This window comes from Phaethon aethereus, assembly GCF_964289735.1.
Source record: "Phaethon aethereus genome assembly, chromosome: 6".
NCBI lineage: Eukaryota > Metazoa > Chordata > Aves > Phaethontiformes > Phaethontidae > Phaethon > Phaethon aethereus.
In genome coordinates this window covers 6,568,765-6,587,613 of record NC_138580.1, presented here as the reverse complement: position 1 = coordinate 6,587,613, position 18,849 = coordinate 6,568,765, and the positions used below count along the sequence as shown (strand labels likewise).

Sequence of the window (18,849 nt, the reverse complement as noted above, 5' to 3'; positions counted from 1 at the left end):
CCCACCTGGATTTGGTGCTCCTGACTGAGACTGTGAAGAAGCTTTTTTGGGACCTCAGTCTGCAGACATGTCTAGATACTGGCTGCTGGAAGGTGCTACCTTACACTGAAAAGAGTGACTTAACCCCATTCCAAGCGTCATCGTTGAATGGTGTGGGAGTCGCGGGGCAGCCAGCTCCCGCGCTCTGCGAGGTTGGCATTGGGCAACTGCTGAGCAGCTTGGGATGCAGCGTGCACATAGCCAGGGACCGTATTCGTTGCTGCACAATTCCTAGGTTCCCATTCAGATCAGGGCAGCATTCCTATATATGTCCCAGGGGTGTTCTAATTTGTTTCACTGAGGTTTACACGAGGTGTAAATGAGAACAGGGCTTCCTTGTTAAGATTATTCTGGTAATAAAACAGTATTTATATTGTATTCACTTGCAAAATGAAATGACAGCTTGCTTCCTGCTTTTTCTCTATTCTATAATTAACAGACTTTCAATTACTACCTTACCAAGAGCAATTCCAAGCAAGATCATGACGAGAGCCAGGCACAGGCACTCCCTGCATCATCCCGGCTCTATTGTGGACATATCTTCACCCGAAACATTTCCTGGCAATAAATCTTGATGATACGACTCTAGCATAAAATTATCTTCTTGGCCGTAACTTGTGTCTCTTCTCCTCACCAAAGCCCCAGGTGCATCCTGCTCTTATGCTTCCGGTGATTTCACTGGATTAGTGTGGTTAAGTGATACTCGTGCAAACTATGTTGTGGCCACATAATTTTTAGGTGAAGACTTTAAATTATATTAAATGTTGCACGTTTGCAGCCCATTTTCGTGGCTTTTGGGGGCTATCTGGATCTGACTCATATTGCCTTACTGTTCCACTCTACAACTACATTATTCTGCTACCTGTGATCTTTCCTTGAATGTTTACATTGTAAGCTCTGCAAAGAAATTTACTTTATGTGATGCGGTTGGGTAGCGCCTAGCATAAACAAACTGAGAGCGGATTGCCGTTCTGCGGAGAGTAAGGAACAGCAGCGGCACTCCAGTACGTCTCTGAAAAACTTCTAGAGATATTTGTTTTGTTTTGTTTTACAGCTTGTTAAACTAACACTTTAACCAGCTTCTTCCCAGCATCTCATTTTTCGGTACGTTTTGCTGCGGGCGCTTCACATAGATATTTTTTGTAGCAACCTCATTAATAATTCAGAAATATTAAACTCACATTTTTAAAGAACAACAACAACAAGAGTACTCAAATGTCCACATACTGTTATTTTCCTCCCTCCGTAGGACTTTAGGATTTTGACGTGTGGTGATGCCTCAGTGCTTTTGACGGCTAGCTGGGGTCTGCTCTCCCGAAAACGGCCATTGCAGGCGTCCAGCACCACGGTGTCACCGCCTTCCCGCGCGGCTACGCCGCAATTGCAGGCGGCGGCGGAGCGGCGGCCTCCGCAATCCCACTGCCGAACGTGCACTTCAAAGGCCCGCGACACGCTCCGGCACAAGAGGAAGGTGCCGATTTTATAGTTATCGTAGCGCCTAAACAGCAACAAACAACAAAGAGGATTCAGAGACCCAGAGCGTCCACCTGCGACGGCTGCTTGTCGGTCCTCGCGCAGCGGCGCTGCGGCATTGGGCCAGCGGCGTGGCTGGCCATAAAGGAGGGAAAGATCAACGCGCAGGGAAGCGTCGCCCCGGCACCGAAAGCAAGGGAACGCCATCGCGGTTATTAGCTGGAAGCGCGTGAGAGCTGACGTGAGCAGCGGGGAAGCCGTCTCCCAGCTGCTGCTATGGCAATGAGTGTGGATGAAAAGGGTAAACATTTGATAAAAAGCAAATGGAGGAAAAGTCCCTGCCTCCAGGCCTCAGTAAATACGTCTGCGTTCTGACAGGATGCTGTACAGCGTGATATTCTTCAAAGTAAAATCAGTGCTCAAATAACCTCTTCTGTGTCTAATCTCTAACTTTTACAAGGCTGACTGTGCCGGGGTGAATGCTTCCTGCGAAAAACTGGAATTCTACTGAAAACCTGTTCCCCTCTCAACAACTTCTCGGGAAGTACAACTTCTGCTCTAAAGGGATCGGCAGCCGGCACGCTGCAACGTGTTGGACAATTTGGGACTTTCATTCTTCTCTGTGCAACAAGTCCTTGCTCCATCTGAGTCAGGCCACGAGTAGAATAACTTGAATAACTTGAATAACCTGAATAACTTGAATAACTTGAATAACTCGGCAGGTGTTTCCCCTCTGCATGAGCCAGGTGAAACTCCTCCTGGCTGCAGCCCCTTGGGTTTCTACAGCAGGGACCTGCAAAAGGAGCTTCCTCTACTACTTCTTCTCTGTTTTCTCAATCCATAAGCTTGTCTTATTCTTTACTCTATTTTATCCTAATGTGATGTATAAAAGCAAAGAAAACAGTAGCTGTATACTTTATATATGATACTGGAGTTTTCCCCTCACAAGCCACCAGCTGCCGTCTTTAAAAACGATGGCTTATTCTATGTCCTTTGTAAGGCACTGCATTTAGTTTTAAACACGATTTTTAGGAAATACAATGAAAACTAAGCTATAAGCTTGTAATAATAAGCGTTATTCTTTTCTACAATAAAAAAGAAAATGTAAAAAGAAATGTACAAAAAAATTAAACTAAATAACAGGATTTTTTTTAAGCACTGTCATACAAACAGCAATATTTTTTCAGTCTGTTAGTGTTTCCCATACAGAGGAACAAATGGCTAAAGAACCAAGGTTTTTTAGCATGTATATGTCTGCACTTTATTTCTCTTCAGAATGAAAACCATAGAAAGCTATGGAGCTTAAAACACAATAAGAATTTAAACTCCAACTGCTTTTCTCTGCTAGAAAACACATTTGACTTTATCTTTCATCTTGAAAAATGTATTGAAGTTGGCCATGAAACGATAAGATTTTGAATTGCTCTGTCTCATCTTATTTTCTAATCAGGTACATAAATCCTAAGTACCCTGTGCAGATGCTGTTGCTGAGATTGATTAGAACTAAGGACAACATAAAAAATAGATAATGTCTTTTAACATCAAGTACTAGCTCCATTTGGACATCTTCACAGGAGAGACAGAGGAGACAGGATATTTTTTGAGAATCACTTTCCACAGTTCCTTCAACAGGGGAAGCTTAGAAGGAAAGATGTTTATAGAGCTTGATGGAAAATAATGCATCAGAATGGCTGCACCCAGACTAATCAGCTGTATCTGGTAAATAAGACTCTATTAGCATATGCATATAAATACCGTTGCAGTTATAGGAGCTATTTACTGCTTCATAAACATTGACAGTGGACCCAATCCAGCTGTCCTCGAAGTCACTTAGAGTTCTTCAATTAAGTCATGGCATAGATTGCATAGCACATAACCAATCTACAACGCCTAAATTGAAGCTTTCAGCTGCCTTTGAATTACCTGTATGGATAACTGAATCTAGTCAGGTAAACTTTTGTGATGTTTATACAACTGTAATTGATGTAATGATTCTTTGGACGATATTTGAGAAATTGCTTGTGGTGCTAAAAGCATGACGTGGGGTTACTGGAGCTCTTGCATGAGGGAGCTCTGCGTATCCTTTGTGCACTAGGCACCACTGCTTGTGTCTAAATCGCCCTCCACTTCCCCATCCTGCTGCCCTAATGGTCTGAGGCAGGAGATGTACTGGGTGGAAAGTGGTTCCCTTCCTCCCCATCCATGTGTTTGGGTTGTTTTTCAAGGAGTGCATCAGGTTCTCGTCCCAACATGAAGTCATGGCTCAAATTGTGTGCTTAATCCAGCAATTATAAAATGCTCCTAAGTCTTTGATTATGACAGAGGATGTTATATGAATCATTTCTGTTGGCTTAAGAGAGGGATGGAAGGGAATATAAATATATGCAAACAATTGCTACTAGTAGCATTAGATTAACTAACACAATACACTTACTATCCACTAAGCTACACTTTTTATTCATTCCGTTATTATTGTGGCTGCTCCTAAAGTTTTTCCACACAGTTTTGCCACCAAATAATTTGATTTGTTGACCTGTTCCTCCAGGCTTCCTTGCTCCTTGCTAGTGAGAACTATTTATAGAATCATTAAGGTTGGGAAAGACCTTTAATATCATCAAGTCCAACCGTCAACCCAACACCACCATGCCCACTAAACCATGTCCCGAAGTGCCATGTCTGCAGGTTTTTTGAACACTTCCAGTGATGGTGACTCCACCACTTCCCTGGGCAGCCTGTGCCAATGTTTGACCACTCCAACATTTTGTTCTAATTGTGACCCTCGGAAGTTCTGGGTGATGCTGGAGGATGACCTCTAGTTTCAGAGCGCTCATCACTGGGCTGACTGTGTTGTTCTCAGGGAACGAAGCTGCTGGGTTATGTTCAGCAGTTGCCGGATGCTTGAAGACATATAAACTTCTACAGACCATCAAAAAGAACTGCACTTCTGGGAGGGCTGCTTATGTCCAGGACTTAGCTGTGGGCTACTATGATGAATGCCATCAAAACCCACTACAGGCATGAAGCAGTGGAAACTGAGGGGTTTTGTCATTTTGCAGGAAATGATGCCGTTCCACCGGGATAATATCAATGGATGGATTATCATACAAGTTTGAGAAAACTCAAAAATCTTTTTTTTTTAAGTTAAAATGCAAAATAATACGAATATTATATATAGCTCACCAATCAAGAAATATTTTCCTTTTTATATTTTGCCTTAAAAGGATTTTCTGCATATTTAGTTTTAAGCTAGTACTTTATATTTAAGAATCTACAATTTATGGCATGAAAAGCTTTTATATTTATAATGTGCCATAACTAGTAATGAGTGCTATACTTTTGCTTTACCAGGCTTTCACATTTGTTTAATTTAGAAGGTACTTTGCTATAAAAGGAAGTGGTCTCTCTGGATTTTAGCTAGTATAATTAACGCTATTTCACATCTATGCTCCAATATACACAAATTGATTGTGCTTACACTGTGCAATATGACACATTCTGCTTTGATTTTCAGTCACTTCCTTTGGTCAAAAGAATGAAAAGATTACAAGATAAATATTTCTACAGAAACATATTAGCAAGAGGCATACCAAAGGGGAGTGTTATCATCAGAAGTCAGGTTTTTCAGTTTTCTAATGAATAGCTAGCTAACTCAGATGTAAAGTGAACTTAGTATGTCAGATTAAAAATCATTGAAAATATTGCTATAGAAGTTACAAAATTAAGTATTATTGTGAAATCTTACAAATCAACCTATACATTGGAAGTGAGCATTTCAGTAGGAAAATTGTACTACCGAAAAGAAATGTCTTCCAGTCTTTCGATTTCCATGCCATTTTTCAATTTTCCAACAATTCTGCTAAACAAATTATTAGAATCAATGTTTTAAAATTAAGTTAAATTTTTATGAGCTTTGCTTTTCAGTTAAATTTTCGAAATCAAAAAGGTTGCAATTTCTATTTTCATGTCTGCTTTCATCCTTGCTTTTCTCCATTGCGCATTTTCCCTTCTCTTCGCTATTGCTAATGGGAAAATATGAAAAGGTAAGCAACTCTGTGAAAGGCAGGAGTATGTTTACGTGCATGTCTATCTGCATAGAAAACACTCCTACTGTTTTGCTGTTGGCAATGATGTTGCCCATCTTCAGCCTTTCCCTTGCTTTTCATGTGACAGCCCTTCAGTGAGCCATCCCCAGGACCTGAGTGGGTGGGAATGCTGCCAAAGAGACAACTGATCACCACCCATTCCCAGCAGCTCTGCCTACGGTGTTTTGATCTTGGAGCCCGCTGTCTCCTGGTAAGCTGACCTACAGGCTTTGTGGTGTAAAAAATGGATTTCCTTGGGTTATATGGTTTGATGGATGTTCTGCTGTTGATCTCAGAAACAGGTTTGGTATTTTTGGTATTAAGCTTTGTTTGCTGCCATCTTTGTAGCCATACAGAGGTGGATAAAGGCTGCTATTTCCTTCAGTTCTCTTTGGCTAATTTTGGATGTTTTTTTTTCTTTCCGGTGTAATGTTCTAACCTGAGCCTGTGTCGACGAGTCATTTATGGTCAACGTAGCTCCTGATGCCCAAGAGCTGATGCTCCACTCATCTTCTCAGCCTAATTGCTTCATAGTCCCTATGATAATTTTCTCTCGGCTTTTTCTCTTCTCTTGCTTCGCTGTTTGCAATCTGCAGATCGGTCTCTTTCTGATACCTTTTTGTTCTTGAGGGACACTCATGTGGTGTCTTACTTGAGCCCACAAGCTTTTTGTATAATTCTTCCATTCACAATATGTAAAGCACAGCTCATTTCAAACACGACTTCCCACCACGTACCAAAGGGGAATGTGTTCCCCACTCCTTAGATACAGTGCTTTAAAATCGTTTGCTAAAGTGTTAACATTTTTTGGATAGGCAGACAGAGAAGTTGCTTAACTGATGTGTAATAGGGTGACATAATCATTACAATAATTGAAAGAGAAATTATTTACAATAATAAATGGGAATATAAGTAGGAGTAATGGGACTGTGAAATGATGGGTAAGAAACTTGGCTGAGTATCAAGAAGTGATATATCTTAGTGAAATAAGCACTTATTGAGATGGCAGAAGCTCCATCAACTTGGCTTATTTAAAGCTACACTGGACAGAGCAGTAATGAACGTCCATCCACAGGGAAAAAACTTGCAGATCTCAAGGAGCCAAGCTAATCCTGGGATTTTTCCGTGTCAAGGCTATGTGACTCTGAGGCAGGGTGCCACAGAGGATGACCTTTTCCAAAATCACTGTGCTCAAATATAATTGTAAATTGCTTAGAAGCATTTCTGTGTGATGTTAATAACAGGGTTGCAAAATAAGTTATTCAAATAAAATAGCTTTATTTTATTTTAGACCTTTTTTTTTTTCCCATGGAAGCTGTGTAAAAATGTACTATGTGTCTGAGAGCATTCCCTCATTCCAAAAGGCACTTTTCAGTAATTTATGACCTCCTAAACACAACAACCTGGCAGATCACTGTGCTTTCTTAGCCCTAAATCAGAAGGGAATATTGTAGAATATAAATGTATAGAGAGTTTTGAGATAATATTCTAATCTAATTTAATATCCCAGAGCTGAAATAATTGGAAATACCATGAGGCAAGGGAATGTCTTTCCACCTCTTTTAGCTCTTCTGCAGCTTCTACACATTGAGCAACCAAACTTGCTTGAAAGAAGAGCCTGACCACATTTTAAATGGTATTCAGCAAAGCAGGAGGGAAACTGGAAAGCCCTAGATGTGCAGAGCTAATCTCCTAGCTGAGACTACCCAGTTTAGGTGATATCTTTATTTGAGGCTGATGTATCGTATAACATTTAATGGAGCTGCTGCCTTTCTGCCTCTCATTTCATCGACAGATTTCTCCAGCTTTGGCGTCATTTCAGATGCTACCTCCAGAGCACGCTGGACTGAAATTGGGACATTAGGATATCAAAATTAGAATATCATGCCTGCTGAGCCCCTGCGGACGTTGTGCACCTAAAGTCATTATCTGTGCCATTAGGAGGTTAATGGTGGAATGACAAACTGGAATGTGATCTGAAATATTAGCAACTTTAGATCAAACATGCCAGATGCAAACTTTAAAAACTTTCTGTTATGTTAAATAGCTTCATGTTATGTTAAGTAGATTAATGAATGATTAGGGAAGTTAACTGAAAAAAGGTTCTGTACAGTACAGGTTGTCAAACAAAAATACCACCTTTGTCTCAGTAAGTCTTTAAGCAACTTATTTCTGGATAATATAGGAGGACATCTGGACAGCACAGGAGGATGTACAACTTTGGTTTTGCACTCTTTCCCTGATATTTGCCACTTCACATTTCTGGACTTCTTTTATCTGAGACTGTATGGCCATCTTTATGGTTTTTTGGGTTTGGTTATGATTGTCAACTCCATGCAGAGATGCAGCTGTGCATAAACCAGCTCTGGAAGTAGAACAATGCAGGAGCATCTTTGGGCTGAGTGACTTTGCATCAGGTGTTGCTAAACTGCTGGGAAGGACCATGCTGTCCCTGTGTGCTGTGTAGCTACAGGGACGTAATGGCTCACTTGGGTGGAACTGGGGTGTCGCTGACATGATGCCACATCGTCTAGACACCCTCTCAAAGTCAGTCGTGAGGGTTCTGTTTGAAGAACATTTTGGAATCTGACCTTTGTCTTGTAAAAATTATTCAGACTCAGAACCATTGCTGCTTCAAGATTAATCCATTTCTAGTCCTTTTGTTAAAAGGAACATAAACAGCTGGAAGGAAATCATGTATGTTATTGAAGCACTACGTTAATCACTATAAGCAAACTAGTACAACGCTCTTTTGATATTCTAATGTAAAACCAAATGCATGCTACATCCAGAAACTGAAAACTGCAGTAATTGAGCCAAATTATTTCAAAGTAGAATACTCACCATCCATCAAATGTGATAATGTGTGGATCAGTGAAGGAGTAGCAGTTCCCTGTTGGGAGGTCTCGAACTGTGACCTAGTTAAAATGAAATGTGTAATGAATACAGTCTACACAGCAGTTTTTCTTCATTACTGCTCCTCACAAAACATTAGGGGCAGGATTCATGTGTCAAGTACAGACTAAAATCTGACTTTTAAAACATGATTGCGAATGGGTACAAAATAGGCTTTGCTTTCAAACAACGGGGTTTAATCACATGCAATAAGGGAGTTCAAAGTGCTCCTATTCCACCTGATGTAATGCACTGTCTTTCTTTATCTTGTAAAAAGCAAAGCTTTTTCATTAAAGTTTTTTGCTAAGAAGTAGATCATTCAACTGAAATTACCAAGAGAGTAGAGTGCTCATTAAATTGTACTAATTTTAATGCCTGAAGTATGGTGGAAGGTACGCTGTAATTAAATAGCATTAGCATATTTTAGTAGTAGTCACTGCCTGTCCCCCAATTTGACCTTAAATTTCCTAATACAGCATATGAATGGCTGATTTATACATTGAATGTGCAGGTTATTGATCAGGTGCTGGAGACAAAGGCCCAAATCAGGTTGCTGGAGCTGTCTGCTTTTGGCATGTGAATAAAAGAGGAAAGGATGTAATATAGCAACAGAGACCTTCCGCTGCATCAGCTCTTGGTCGCTTGGTCACAAGCTGGTCGCAGCCAGTGTCTAAGAGTCTTGGAGCCCTGCAAGGAGCAGACATGCCTGCAACGGCCAGGGGAAGGGCAACTCCCTTCGAAGCTGCAATATCTTGGGCAGCGCTGGGCCTGCATTGCCGTATCTGCTCAAGATGGTGTTTTTTCATACTCTGCTATCCAGTTCTCAGAAATGCAAGACTGGATCCTGTAGTGATTTGCAATATGAAGAGCTCCCAATCGTACTGGTGGGAGTGATGAAGTATTATGGTTTTCCCATATCCAGCCTGCCAGGCTGATTTCTTGGCCAGGGCTGTTAATTCTTTGCTCGCTTTTTGCCCGTGAGAAAACCAGAGGTGCAATTTGGTTAGTTCTGCCATGATTTGCAGAGCGGGGAAGAATAATGGCCGCTATATCCTTGTGCGGTCTTTCAGTGACAAAACAGAACTTAGCTTTTAGGAACAGTGGTGAAATTAAATAAATGAATAAGAGGGTGAAGATAGAACCACACTCCTAGACAAAATTCTTCACCTGCAGCAATACACCAGCTCTATTTCAAAATGCCATTTAACTGTTGCACAGAGACACTGCTTAGACACTCACCAGTGTCTGGCATCCCAAAAAGTTAGAGTGATGGTCTTGAGGAATGAAAAACTGAACATCTCTTTGAGCAGCATTTTGATCTGAGGTCAATTGTATCTACAGTGCGATATAAAGAAGTGTCTCAGAATTTTCCCATTTTCTCCATGGCTGCAATCTTCCTAAGTAAAACCTTTGCAAGAACAGATCTATGTGGCCCTTCTTGCTCTGCTATTTTCTTGCATAATACCAGCAGAGGATGCAAGAAGTAGTTGTTGGCAGTCTTAGTTTTCTGAAGGAATCCACTTTATTGGGTGTCTGAGTGGGTCAGGATGTTCTGCCCACCATTGCCATTCAATTTTCAGATAAATCAAAACTATTGGAACAAGTCTGAATGACTAAAGATTATGTGGATTTTAATATATGGATTTTTCCTTGATATGTTGCAGGAACTCTGTTACATTAAAACACCTCTAATTAACTGCAAAGCAGCAATGGGGAAATGGAGGGGAGGGAAGGCAATGTCTAATATGTTTCCATAGATCAAGTTTTAACCAAGATAGATAGAATTTATTATTAAAATTGATTAATTCCATTTCACACTTGCTACATTTTTGTATTTTAATGGAAGCATTTGTAACTTCAAGAAAAAATACAGGTATGTGAGTGTACTACATGGCATTAGCTGCAATCTCTGATTTAAGAACTTTAAAAAGTTTAAAAGAAGCCTATGCTGGAGAGGAAAGGATATAGTCATGTGCTTGGCATTTTACCTTTGAAGACAAAAATTATTTTGGTCCAGTTTAATCTTGTTCTCTCATGAGCAAATCCACAAAAATCAGGACAGTGAAATTATAGATTTCATTTGGGGTTTGTTTTCAGTTACTTCAAATATACCAGCTTGGATGTGCCACTGCTCTGAGAAATTTAGCTGAGTCAAATCCATGCTCTGGTTTATTCTCTTGGGTGGTGGGATTATGGCTCTCAAAACTCCCAACCGAGGTCCTAAAACAACTTCACAGACAGCGAGCCAGTCCCTGCTCGCTACATTCCTTTCTAGGCAGGGAAAACATGGCTTGCCTCCCTGACTTAGTCTTATTATTTGTATTTTGGACATTTTGTACAGGGATAAATGAAGAGATGGAGCAGCCGCCTGTGTCGTCGGAAGTGTCCCAGTGATTCTTGGCAGTCACAACTGGAACGCGGCGCTGCTGACTCCCGGTTCTCCTTTCTCATCACTGAGGTACTGCCTTTCCTCTGCTTGTTCAGAAACTGTTTTCCAAGCCCTCGGTTTTCCCTCTCCCTCCTTCTCAAAAAGGTACTCATTCCCCAGCCCGGGTTCTCCCTCTCTCCTCTTCCATCATACACAAGCGCGCCTGGTTACATCTATAATCCGGCTGTTGGCCTTACTGATGTGCTGACTAATAATCAAACCTAAATTTTTTAAAGCATAAGGCTTTTTTCTTCATTTTCTTGATGTATAAAGAAGCTGTTTTGGTTTACTCTGCTAACGGCAGTCCCCAAATGTTTATATGGTTAAGTTTTATTGTTGTTTTCTGCAGTACTAAACCTCCCATTTAAATTTGACACGTTTTCCGAATTATTTTAGGACCTGACCTTCACATCCTTTGGTGTGTAAGCCCTCCAAAGCAAATCCCTCCGTCCGACTGGCTCAGCTCGGATGCGGCTGGTGCGGTTCCCGTCCTGAGCGAAGTCTGTCACGGCCATCACCGCCAGCGTGGCCGCTGCGCAGCTGCTCCCCGAGCAGGGCGCTCGCAGCAGATCCACCTGGCATGCCGAAAGGGCGATGTCTGGGTGCCCCGGTAATTGGCTATCTAAAATGAACATGAAGACCGAGTCTGACAAGAGGTATCCAAACAGTTGCCTGTACTCTGTTTACTGTCCATCGCAAGTGTTTCACGTCCCAGGACACACATGCCTTGAAGCCAGATGGGTTTTGCGTGAGGATGGTTGCGACTGACTCCACCTGGCATCCCTCTGCACATTTTACTGTGCTTTTCTTTTCCCTCTGCAGTAGACAGTTTACTAAAACTCAGTGGTGCTTTTCTTTCCACAGGTGCTAATATTTCTGGAATGACTCTTACCTTTATGGGTCCATGCCCAGGGAATGAAGATGAGTAGTTCTCATGACAAAGAAAGAGATGAATCTGTGTTTCTGGAAAACGTTTGTCTTTCACTAGCTTTATTACAAGGAGGTATCTGCTGGGAGTTATTTAATTTAAAAGAAACGGAATTTTTGATCTGGAAAGGGAGTGTTCTTGAGTTACTTTATAGTGAACTTTGGATCCATGACAGGAAAGCAAATGCAGCAGATTTCTGTTTGTAGTTCTGACTTAGCTAGGTTACGGTGCTGCACTTTCCAACCTGTAAAATGGTGGTAGTTTTATTTCTGTCTTTCACAGAGGCATTGTGAGCATAAATTCACTAAAAGAATGCAGAAAACTAACAAACTATGGTAGTACTGTCTATGTAAGTATCTGTGATGGGAAGGGAAGTGATGGCTGGTGATAAAATCAATATGGCAATGGCAACCCGAGTCATTCATTCAGCTCTGCCTCTGCACATCCTGTCTTTCCTAAAGGGACTTCTAAGTGCAAGACTAGTAGTGTCCATTTCTCTTGTTTGGGCTCAGTATTTAGTTTCCTGTCCCAGACCATAATTATAATCTGAAAAGAACAAAGTTCTAAAAACAGTGTCAATGGAATTTATCTAATACGAAAAAATTAAATTTTCTTATCGTTTTCCCCATTTGTAGAATTCCTTAATAATTTATAGGAAATGGCATTCAAGTATTTTAAGATGGTATTTCTAACACGATCAAATAATCCTTATGAAAAAGACTCATAAAATATAATTTAAATTAACCCTGTAGAGTTCTATAGGAACTGAACTAAAAACCTACAAATATTAATAGCATATTATCTCTCATACCAAATCCTTAAAGGCTGCCTCACATCTTGTAGAAAAGTCCTGGCTCATTTTCAAGGTTCTTGATTCAATTAAATTGGAGGTTTCCATGAGGAATAGTTATTGCCATTACGGCCCCATGAGCTGTGCTCACAACCCAGAACAAAAGTTTAAAATCAAAGAAAGTCATCTTGTCAAAATAGTAATGATAAACTTAACAGAAGCTGAACTCCGGTGGCTCTGCTGTGCCTTGGCATTCATTATGATATTGTCTGAACTTAGAGAGATATTTCTGTGCTTGTAATTAGCTTTCTTATCACTTATTCCCTACATAATTAGCACAACTGTGTTGTTATATGGATTCAGTCAGACAAGGAGCTTGTCAGTTAATTTATTCAGTATAAACGGATCTCAGCTAAAGTTGTTTTTATTTTCAGTTTAGAGCACTGTGGCCGACATTACATTTTTCAGAAGCCCACAGTGTTCCTTCAGATAAACTAACGGACCCTACAGACATTAAAGGCACAAAAGAGACATGCAGTTGTGCAAACATACAGCAGCAGATAGTCATCCTTAAGTATATACAGATATTCCACATGATCATAAATGGCCCAAGTGTCATCCAAAGAAATAGCCTCAGGATGGAGCAATCAGGGCCTAGAGCTGGTAATTAGTGTAAGCTGCAGAAATGAGTTGATTAAAACTAACGGAAATTTTCCACTTCAGTGAAAAGTTCCTTCAAAGATTTGTTAGTTGGTCGAGTTGTACCTCCATCCTGGGACCAGCAGGTCAAGCCCATAGACAGCTTGAAAATAAAGCTGCTTCTGTAAATCTTGCCTCCCTTTTCTCTTCCAGTCAAATGCCTGTTGTGGGACTGGAGAAGACCCTGGCAAGGGGTCTGCCTCAGTCCAATCTATCGAACTCAGCCTCCCCGACTTGAGAGCTCCTGGACCATGCATTCATTCTCACCGAGATGTTGAAAGGCTATATCGATGCCTAAAAAAATGGGAGTTAAAAAAATTACCTTGATAGCTTATGGGACTAATTCTCAGTTGTTCCTCATAAATGGTAGGTGTCTAAGTTGCTTGGAGGCTGTGGGGACGTCCCACCACACACCAGCCTGTGTTCTTAGCTACCTCAATATCTAAGAAAATCCGTTCCCATGAACTCAGCGGATGTTTGCCTGATGGACTGGCAGAGACTCCAAGCCAAGAGCAATACGTAGAACAGAGCAGCACGGAGCCACGGAGAAACAGAAAGTACTTCATGTACGAGAGCCAACACAGCTGCTGGAGCCATAAGGTGCCGTTCAGTTTAAGATCATTGTGTTATAATATCATTTGAATTATTTTTTCTTCTGTCTAAGCACTTGGCTGATGATGGGGAGAGAAAGGAGGGGGATTTAGAAAGGGAAAAATATCAGCAACTATCTGGGTTTTGCCAACTTTTTTTTGAGCTGGCTTTTTGTGGGTAGAGAAACTGTGGCTGTAATCCTATGTTCAAACATTTTTCTCACTGAGCCACCTATGGAGGTGTTGGAAAAAAGGTTGGGTGTTTTATTTAGTGCAAATGGAAAGTAAATGTATATATGCCACCCTTGGTTAGGCATGATAGTCCACCAGATTAACCTTTCCTCAAAGCATCTACTGATTAAACGACAAGAATTTTCTAAGTGACGTTGTCAATGTAAAAAAAAAATACCTTTAGAAAGAGAATAATATAGAAACATGAGAATAATTTTTTTCTTCTATATTAAGTTAGACAAAAATTGTAAGCCAGAGAAAAAAAGAAAAAAGGTTTCAGTACACATTTACTGAATAATAAATCTGCAGGTGAGCTTCTTATTGATAATTAATGAAATTATTCTAGCTAAGACCATTGCCGCTTCAAAAATTTAAAATGGAATTTTATATTTCTTGAATTTAAAATAAGTTCTTCTACTCATAGTTATTTAATTCATAAGTCTCAATGGACTACCATTCAGGTTATTGCTAGTCAGATTTTTTTTCCGCAAAAAATGAGTGATATTGTAATTTATTTTATTTTGCAAAAAAATATATGGCCTAGTTTGTTGATTTTATGGGTTTTGCCCTTTGTTGTTATTTTAGTCTTATCATTTCTATTGGCATTCATTATAACATAAACACATGAAGAAGTAATCACAATAATTCAATAACAATATGTAGAACTCTTACCCAAAGCCTCAGTACTTAGCTGCAAAGTAATTTTACAGGAATCATCATGCCCGGGACAGGCAATGGGTACAGTGCTCAGAACGGTCAAAACATGCTCTTTGCCATCCTCTGCAATTTGTAATGATTCTGGTAAAAACTGGAAATAAAAAAATAATTTTTAGATCATTTTGTCAGATTAATTAGGCAATACTGATATTTATGAAATTTTGAGTAGTTATAATCAATTATGAAAAGGTATAATTGCTTGTATCCTCATAACAATAATCTTTGTAATAATGATCTTCAACTTTACAAGGTGAAAATGTTGTTAAAATACTTTAACAATCTTGGCAATTAAGAAAATGTTTGCATTTGTCATATATAGTATCTAATTGCTTCTTATCTCCTATTCTCAAAACAGGTTTTTATTAAGCCTGAAAATAGCATGATATCACAGAATTTATTAATTTTGAATATACCTGGTTAAAAGGAGTTCCTATTGCAATGCACTGGGAGAAATACCAGCAATATGCATGGCCTAACGTACGGCATTCCCTCATGGTCATGGACTCTATGGTTGTACTCTGCCCCAGGCGCAAGGTGAGTGCAAGTTTTCCGTGATTCCTCTTCCCTGCCATGTCTTCAAATGTCACACAGAATGGGTTGCCAGGTTTTTCAAACACCATCCATGAAGGCATGAAGCTTAGATACTCAGAACATCTTAATTTCTCCTGGACTGCCAGACTGACAGTCTTATCCTTGAGCGGGATTAGCCCTGGTTTTTGCACTCAGTGTGACTTTCTCTTCAGCAATTTGGTTTTTGTAGTGCCTGACCGTACAAAGATGATGGATAAAAATTAATTTTTGTCTTCACTTTGTTCTGGTTTAGTTACAACAAAATTCTGCACCCTTGCAGGTGTGAAATGTTCAAAAAACGTGTAGATGTGGCACCTTAGGATACGGTTTAGTGGGCATGGTGCTGTTGGGTAGATGGCTGGACTTGATGATCTTAAAGGTCTTTTCCAACCTTAATGATTCTGTGCCTCTGTGTGATTCTGTCTTCCCATCATGCATAACCACTCACTTTGGGGTGTATTTACTCGAAGACGTAGTTTTGCACATTCTTTGTGGTGCATCAGTGTCACCACCTGACACAGTACTGACGGATGCTTTAGGGCATTTTACAAACAGATTATATACAGAATAATATAATTTATTAAGACATTTTCTCAAAGTGACAATAAAAGCAGCACTGGCTATGATGATCAAGGATTATGTTTCCATGTCTTGCTTTTCAGACCATGTCAGATAAGGTATAAATATTCCCCGGGGATACGCTAGACAAGTCAGTAAATCGGGGCCATCAGCATTACCTTAATCCCAGCATAGAAACCTTTGCTCTCTTCAGGCAATGACTGCTGCTCAGGAGAGTCCCTTGTAAAAGCAGTGACAGTGCAAAAGACCTGTAATAAATAAACAGCATATGCTATAGCTTTTCTTGAAGAAAAAACCATATAATTATGCATCTTCCTCTTGATCTGGGTTGTTGAGGGCTTTTTTCCACCATTGAAAGAGAATTTGGGGGCTTAGGCTTTAAAAATGTTTATGAATAAATCTTGAGATTGAAAAGAATTTTTGATGCATTTAATAAGCAAAGGAACATGACTTCTGTCTCAACATTAATAACACTGAATGTTTTTCTTCTGCAGTTTTTCAAGCACCTTGGTTAGTGATATTAACTCATTTTAGTTAGGGAGAACTACATTGTTCATAGACGTTACTGTCAGGATTAGCACATTAGCCCTTGGGTTCCCAGACTTCAGTCTGTCCACTGGATCAAATATCCTCTCTCTGTACCATGTTGGTAAGCAGTTTTTTTAATTTAAATTATTTTGACAGTCATCTGGTCTCAGAAACTGTGTCAGCAATATAAGAAGCTCCTTTTTTTTTTCTTACTGCATTATAAAAGATGATGCAGATGTGCCTACGAGGTTTATATTGTAAAAAAAGAATATATAAAAATTCCCCAAAACCAAAAAAACCCACCAAACACAATGTACGAGACCATTTATGTTTTATTCCTAACACAGTCATGCAACCTTTATCTCTGCTGAGCCTGCACACCATCTGCCATCTTAATGTTTTATTGGTTTCCGAAAACCCAAACTGCTAACATCATTTCTAGGATCATAAGATTAAACTACAGAAATTTTCCTTAAAGCAAACGACAATAAGCTCTGAAATTGTACTTCTGAATTTTTTTTTGGGCCTCGTCTCAGAAATAGAGTAACAGATTGTGACATACTAAATCAATTCCAAATAGTCAGATGGCGTATTTATAGCTACTGCCTTTTTTAAGCCTTGAGTAACCCATGAGGAGGGATTGGACCAATCTAATTTATTTTCTATTGTGATAAACACCTTTGGACAGATTTTCCAGCATTGCTCACTGTCCGTGCTGCTCTCGGTAGCTCTCACCTGCCGGCTCAGGCACAACCCTCATGACCAGCAATGAAACAGGCTCAAAATCAAGATATTCCCAGATTCATATGGGCATGAGATGCTTAACACTCCGGAATATTTTTTTACCACCCTATAAATCCCTCTTCATTACCATCAAGTCATGAGTTTCCTCCAAACAGAAGCATCCTCTTTGCTAACTCATTTGTGCACAACGAAAATGCCCCACTGGCAATAGATCGTCATTAGTATGTCTATGGGAAAAATCAAGTGTTTTCTGTGCTCTTCAGGTGGATCATTTCCAGTCTAGCTCAGTCCCAGGTTTATGTGCCTTTTGGGCTGTTTTTAACTTCAAAAGTTTCTCACTCTTTTGATGACAGCTCCAGCCACTTTGGCTCAGTGAAAATGGTGTTATTTGTTCCATTAACTAGATGGAAGTCTTGAGGTCATACTGGGTGTACTGGTGGAAAAAAAGACACAGGCCTCACAGAGATACTTTACAGTTAAAATTCCTCAGATACTTCGTAGTTAGCCATTTTGCCTCCAAAGGAGAACAAGTCATTGTCTCCTCAAGGTAATAAGTCCCTGTTATCATTAGATACTTATTACCTCCAAGCATTCCCTAAAGGCTGGTGTTCAGCTTACAAAGTTTTCAAAAAAGTTCTGCTGCTGGGAAGGCAGAAGATGAGCATTGATCTTCCTCCTGCTGCTTCTCCTACAGCTGCCACGGGGAGAGTATGCAAAATCAGGATCTGACAAGGCGGTGACAACAGAGAAAGAGCTCAGATAATGTATATTTTCCCTAGTGAAAAAACCCAAACCAACGATCCCCTTGCAGAGCTCATTGAGCAAATCCAATGCACCTGCATTGCAGAGACTATATTTACACCTCCCGGGCTGTTTGCGCTTTTGGCTTTGATGCTTTTTACCAAAAATATTCACAGGGAGACGTCCCTCTGAGCATGCCACGTGTAGCGTTCCTGCCAAGGAGAGAGTTGTAATGAGAGGCAACAGGGTGGTGCCCAAGGATGCCCGGCACTGAGGCATGTCCCGGTGATTCTCCCCAAAACAGCATCCTGGGAAATGTCAGAACCCAGCCTCATTCCCTGCAAGCATCGTATTTTCTCACACATATATTTTAGAGGTGTATTTTATTGATAAAACACCGAACACGAAAATAAAAAATCACTCCATAATGATATACTGAGATATTCTTAGAATATCAGTCCGTTCCAGTTCTACCTTCAGCACTTTTGGAGATTAGCACAAACTTCACAAATTCGAAATGTGCGGACAGCCGTCATGAGTTGCATTTTATTTCTGTCTTTTATATCATTCCTCCCCTTGTAGTGCCTTTGCCTTGTTAGGTGCACACTTCATTTCACAATCAGCAGATACGTTCATTGGATACTGAGCTACAGGTTGACAGTTTGTCACATAATTATTATGATAGTCACTCTGAGGAGTTTTTTTTGCCTTCAGCTAAATACTAGCTCTTTTTCTCCAGTTCAGTAATCAACTTCTTTCTCTTCTTCCCACCCTCCCCATCTCAGGATGCAGCCTTTTTAAAGCAAAGAGATAAA

General features: G+C 40.2%; 1 protein-coding gene across 1 annotated transcript in view; it reads right to left on the bottom strand.

Moving 5' to 3' along the window:
• The window catches only part of LOC309406125 (von Willebrand factor D and EGF domain-containing protein-like), a gene marked incomplete at its 3' end in the record, with an annotated part of 194,780 nt that overhangs the window by 117,904 nt on the left and 58,027 nt on the right, over positions 1-18,849 (bottom strand). The window contains exons 5-9 of the mRNA XM_082001163.1: positions 16,180-16,269; positions 14,828-14,963; positions 11,322-11,539; positions 8,439-8,512; positions 1,267-1,537 (exon numbers count right to left, since the gene is read on the bottom strand). Of these exons, the coding sequence (XP_081857289.1) occupies positions 1,267-1,537; positions 8,439-8,512; positions 11,322-11,539; positions 14,828-14,963; positions 16,180-16,269 (789 nt within the window). The remainder of the gene's footprint in view (positions 1-1,266; positions 1,538-8,438; positions 8,513-11,321; positions 11,540-14,827; positions 14,964-16,179; positions 16,270-18,849) is intronic.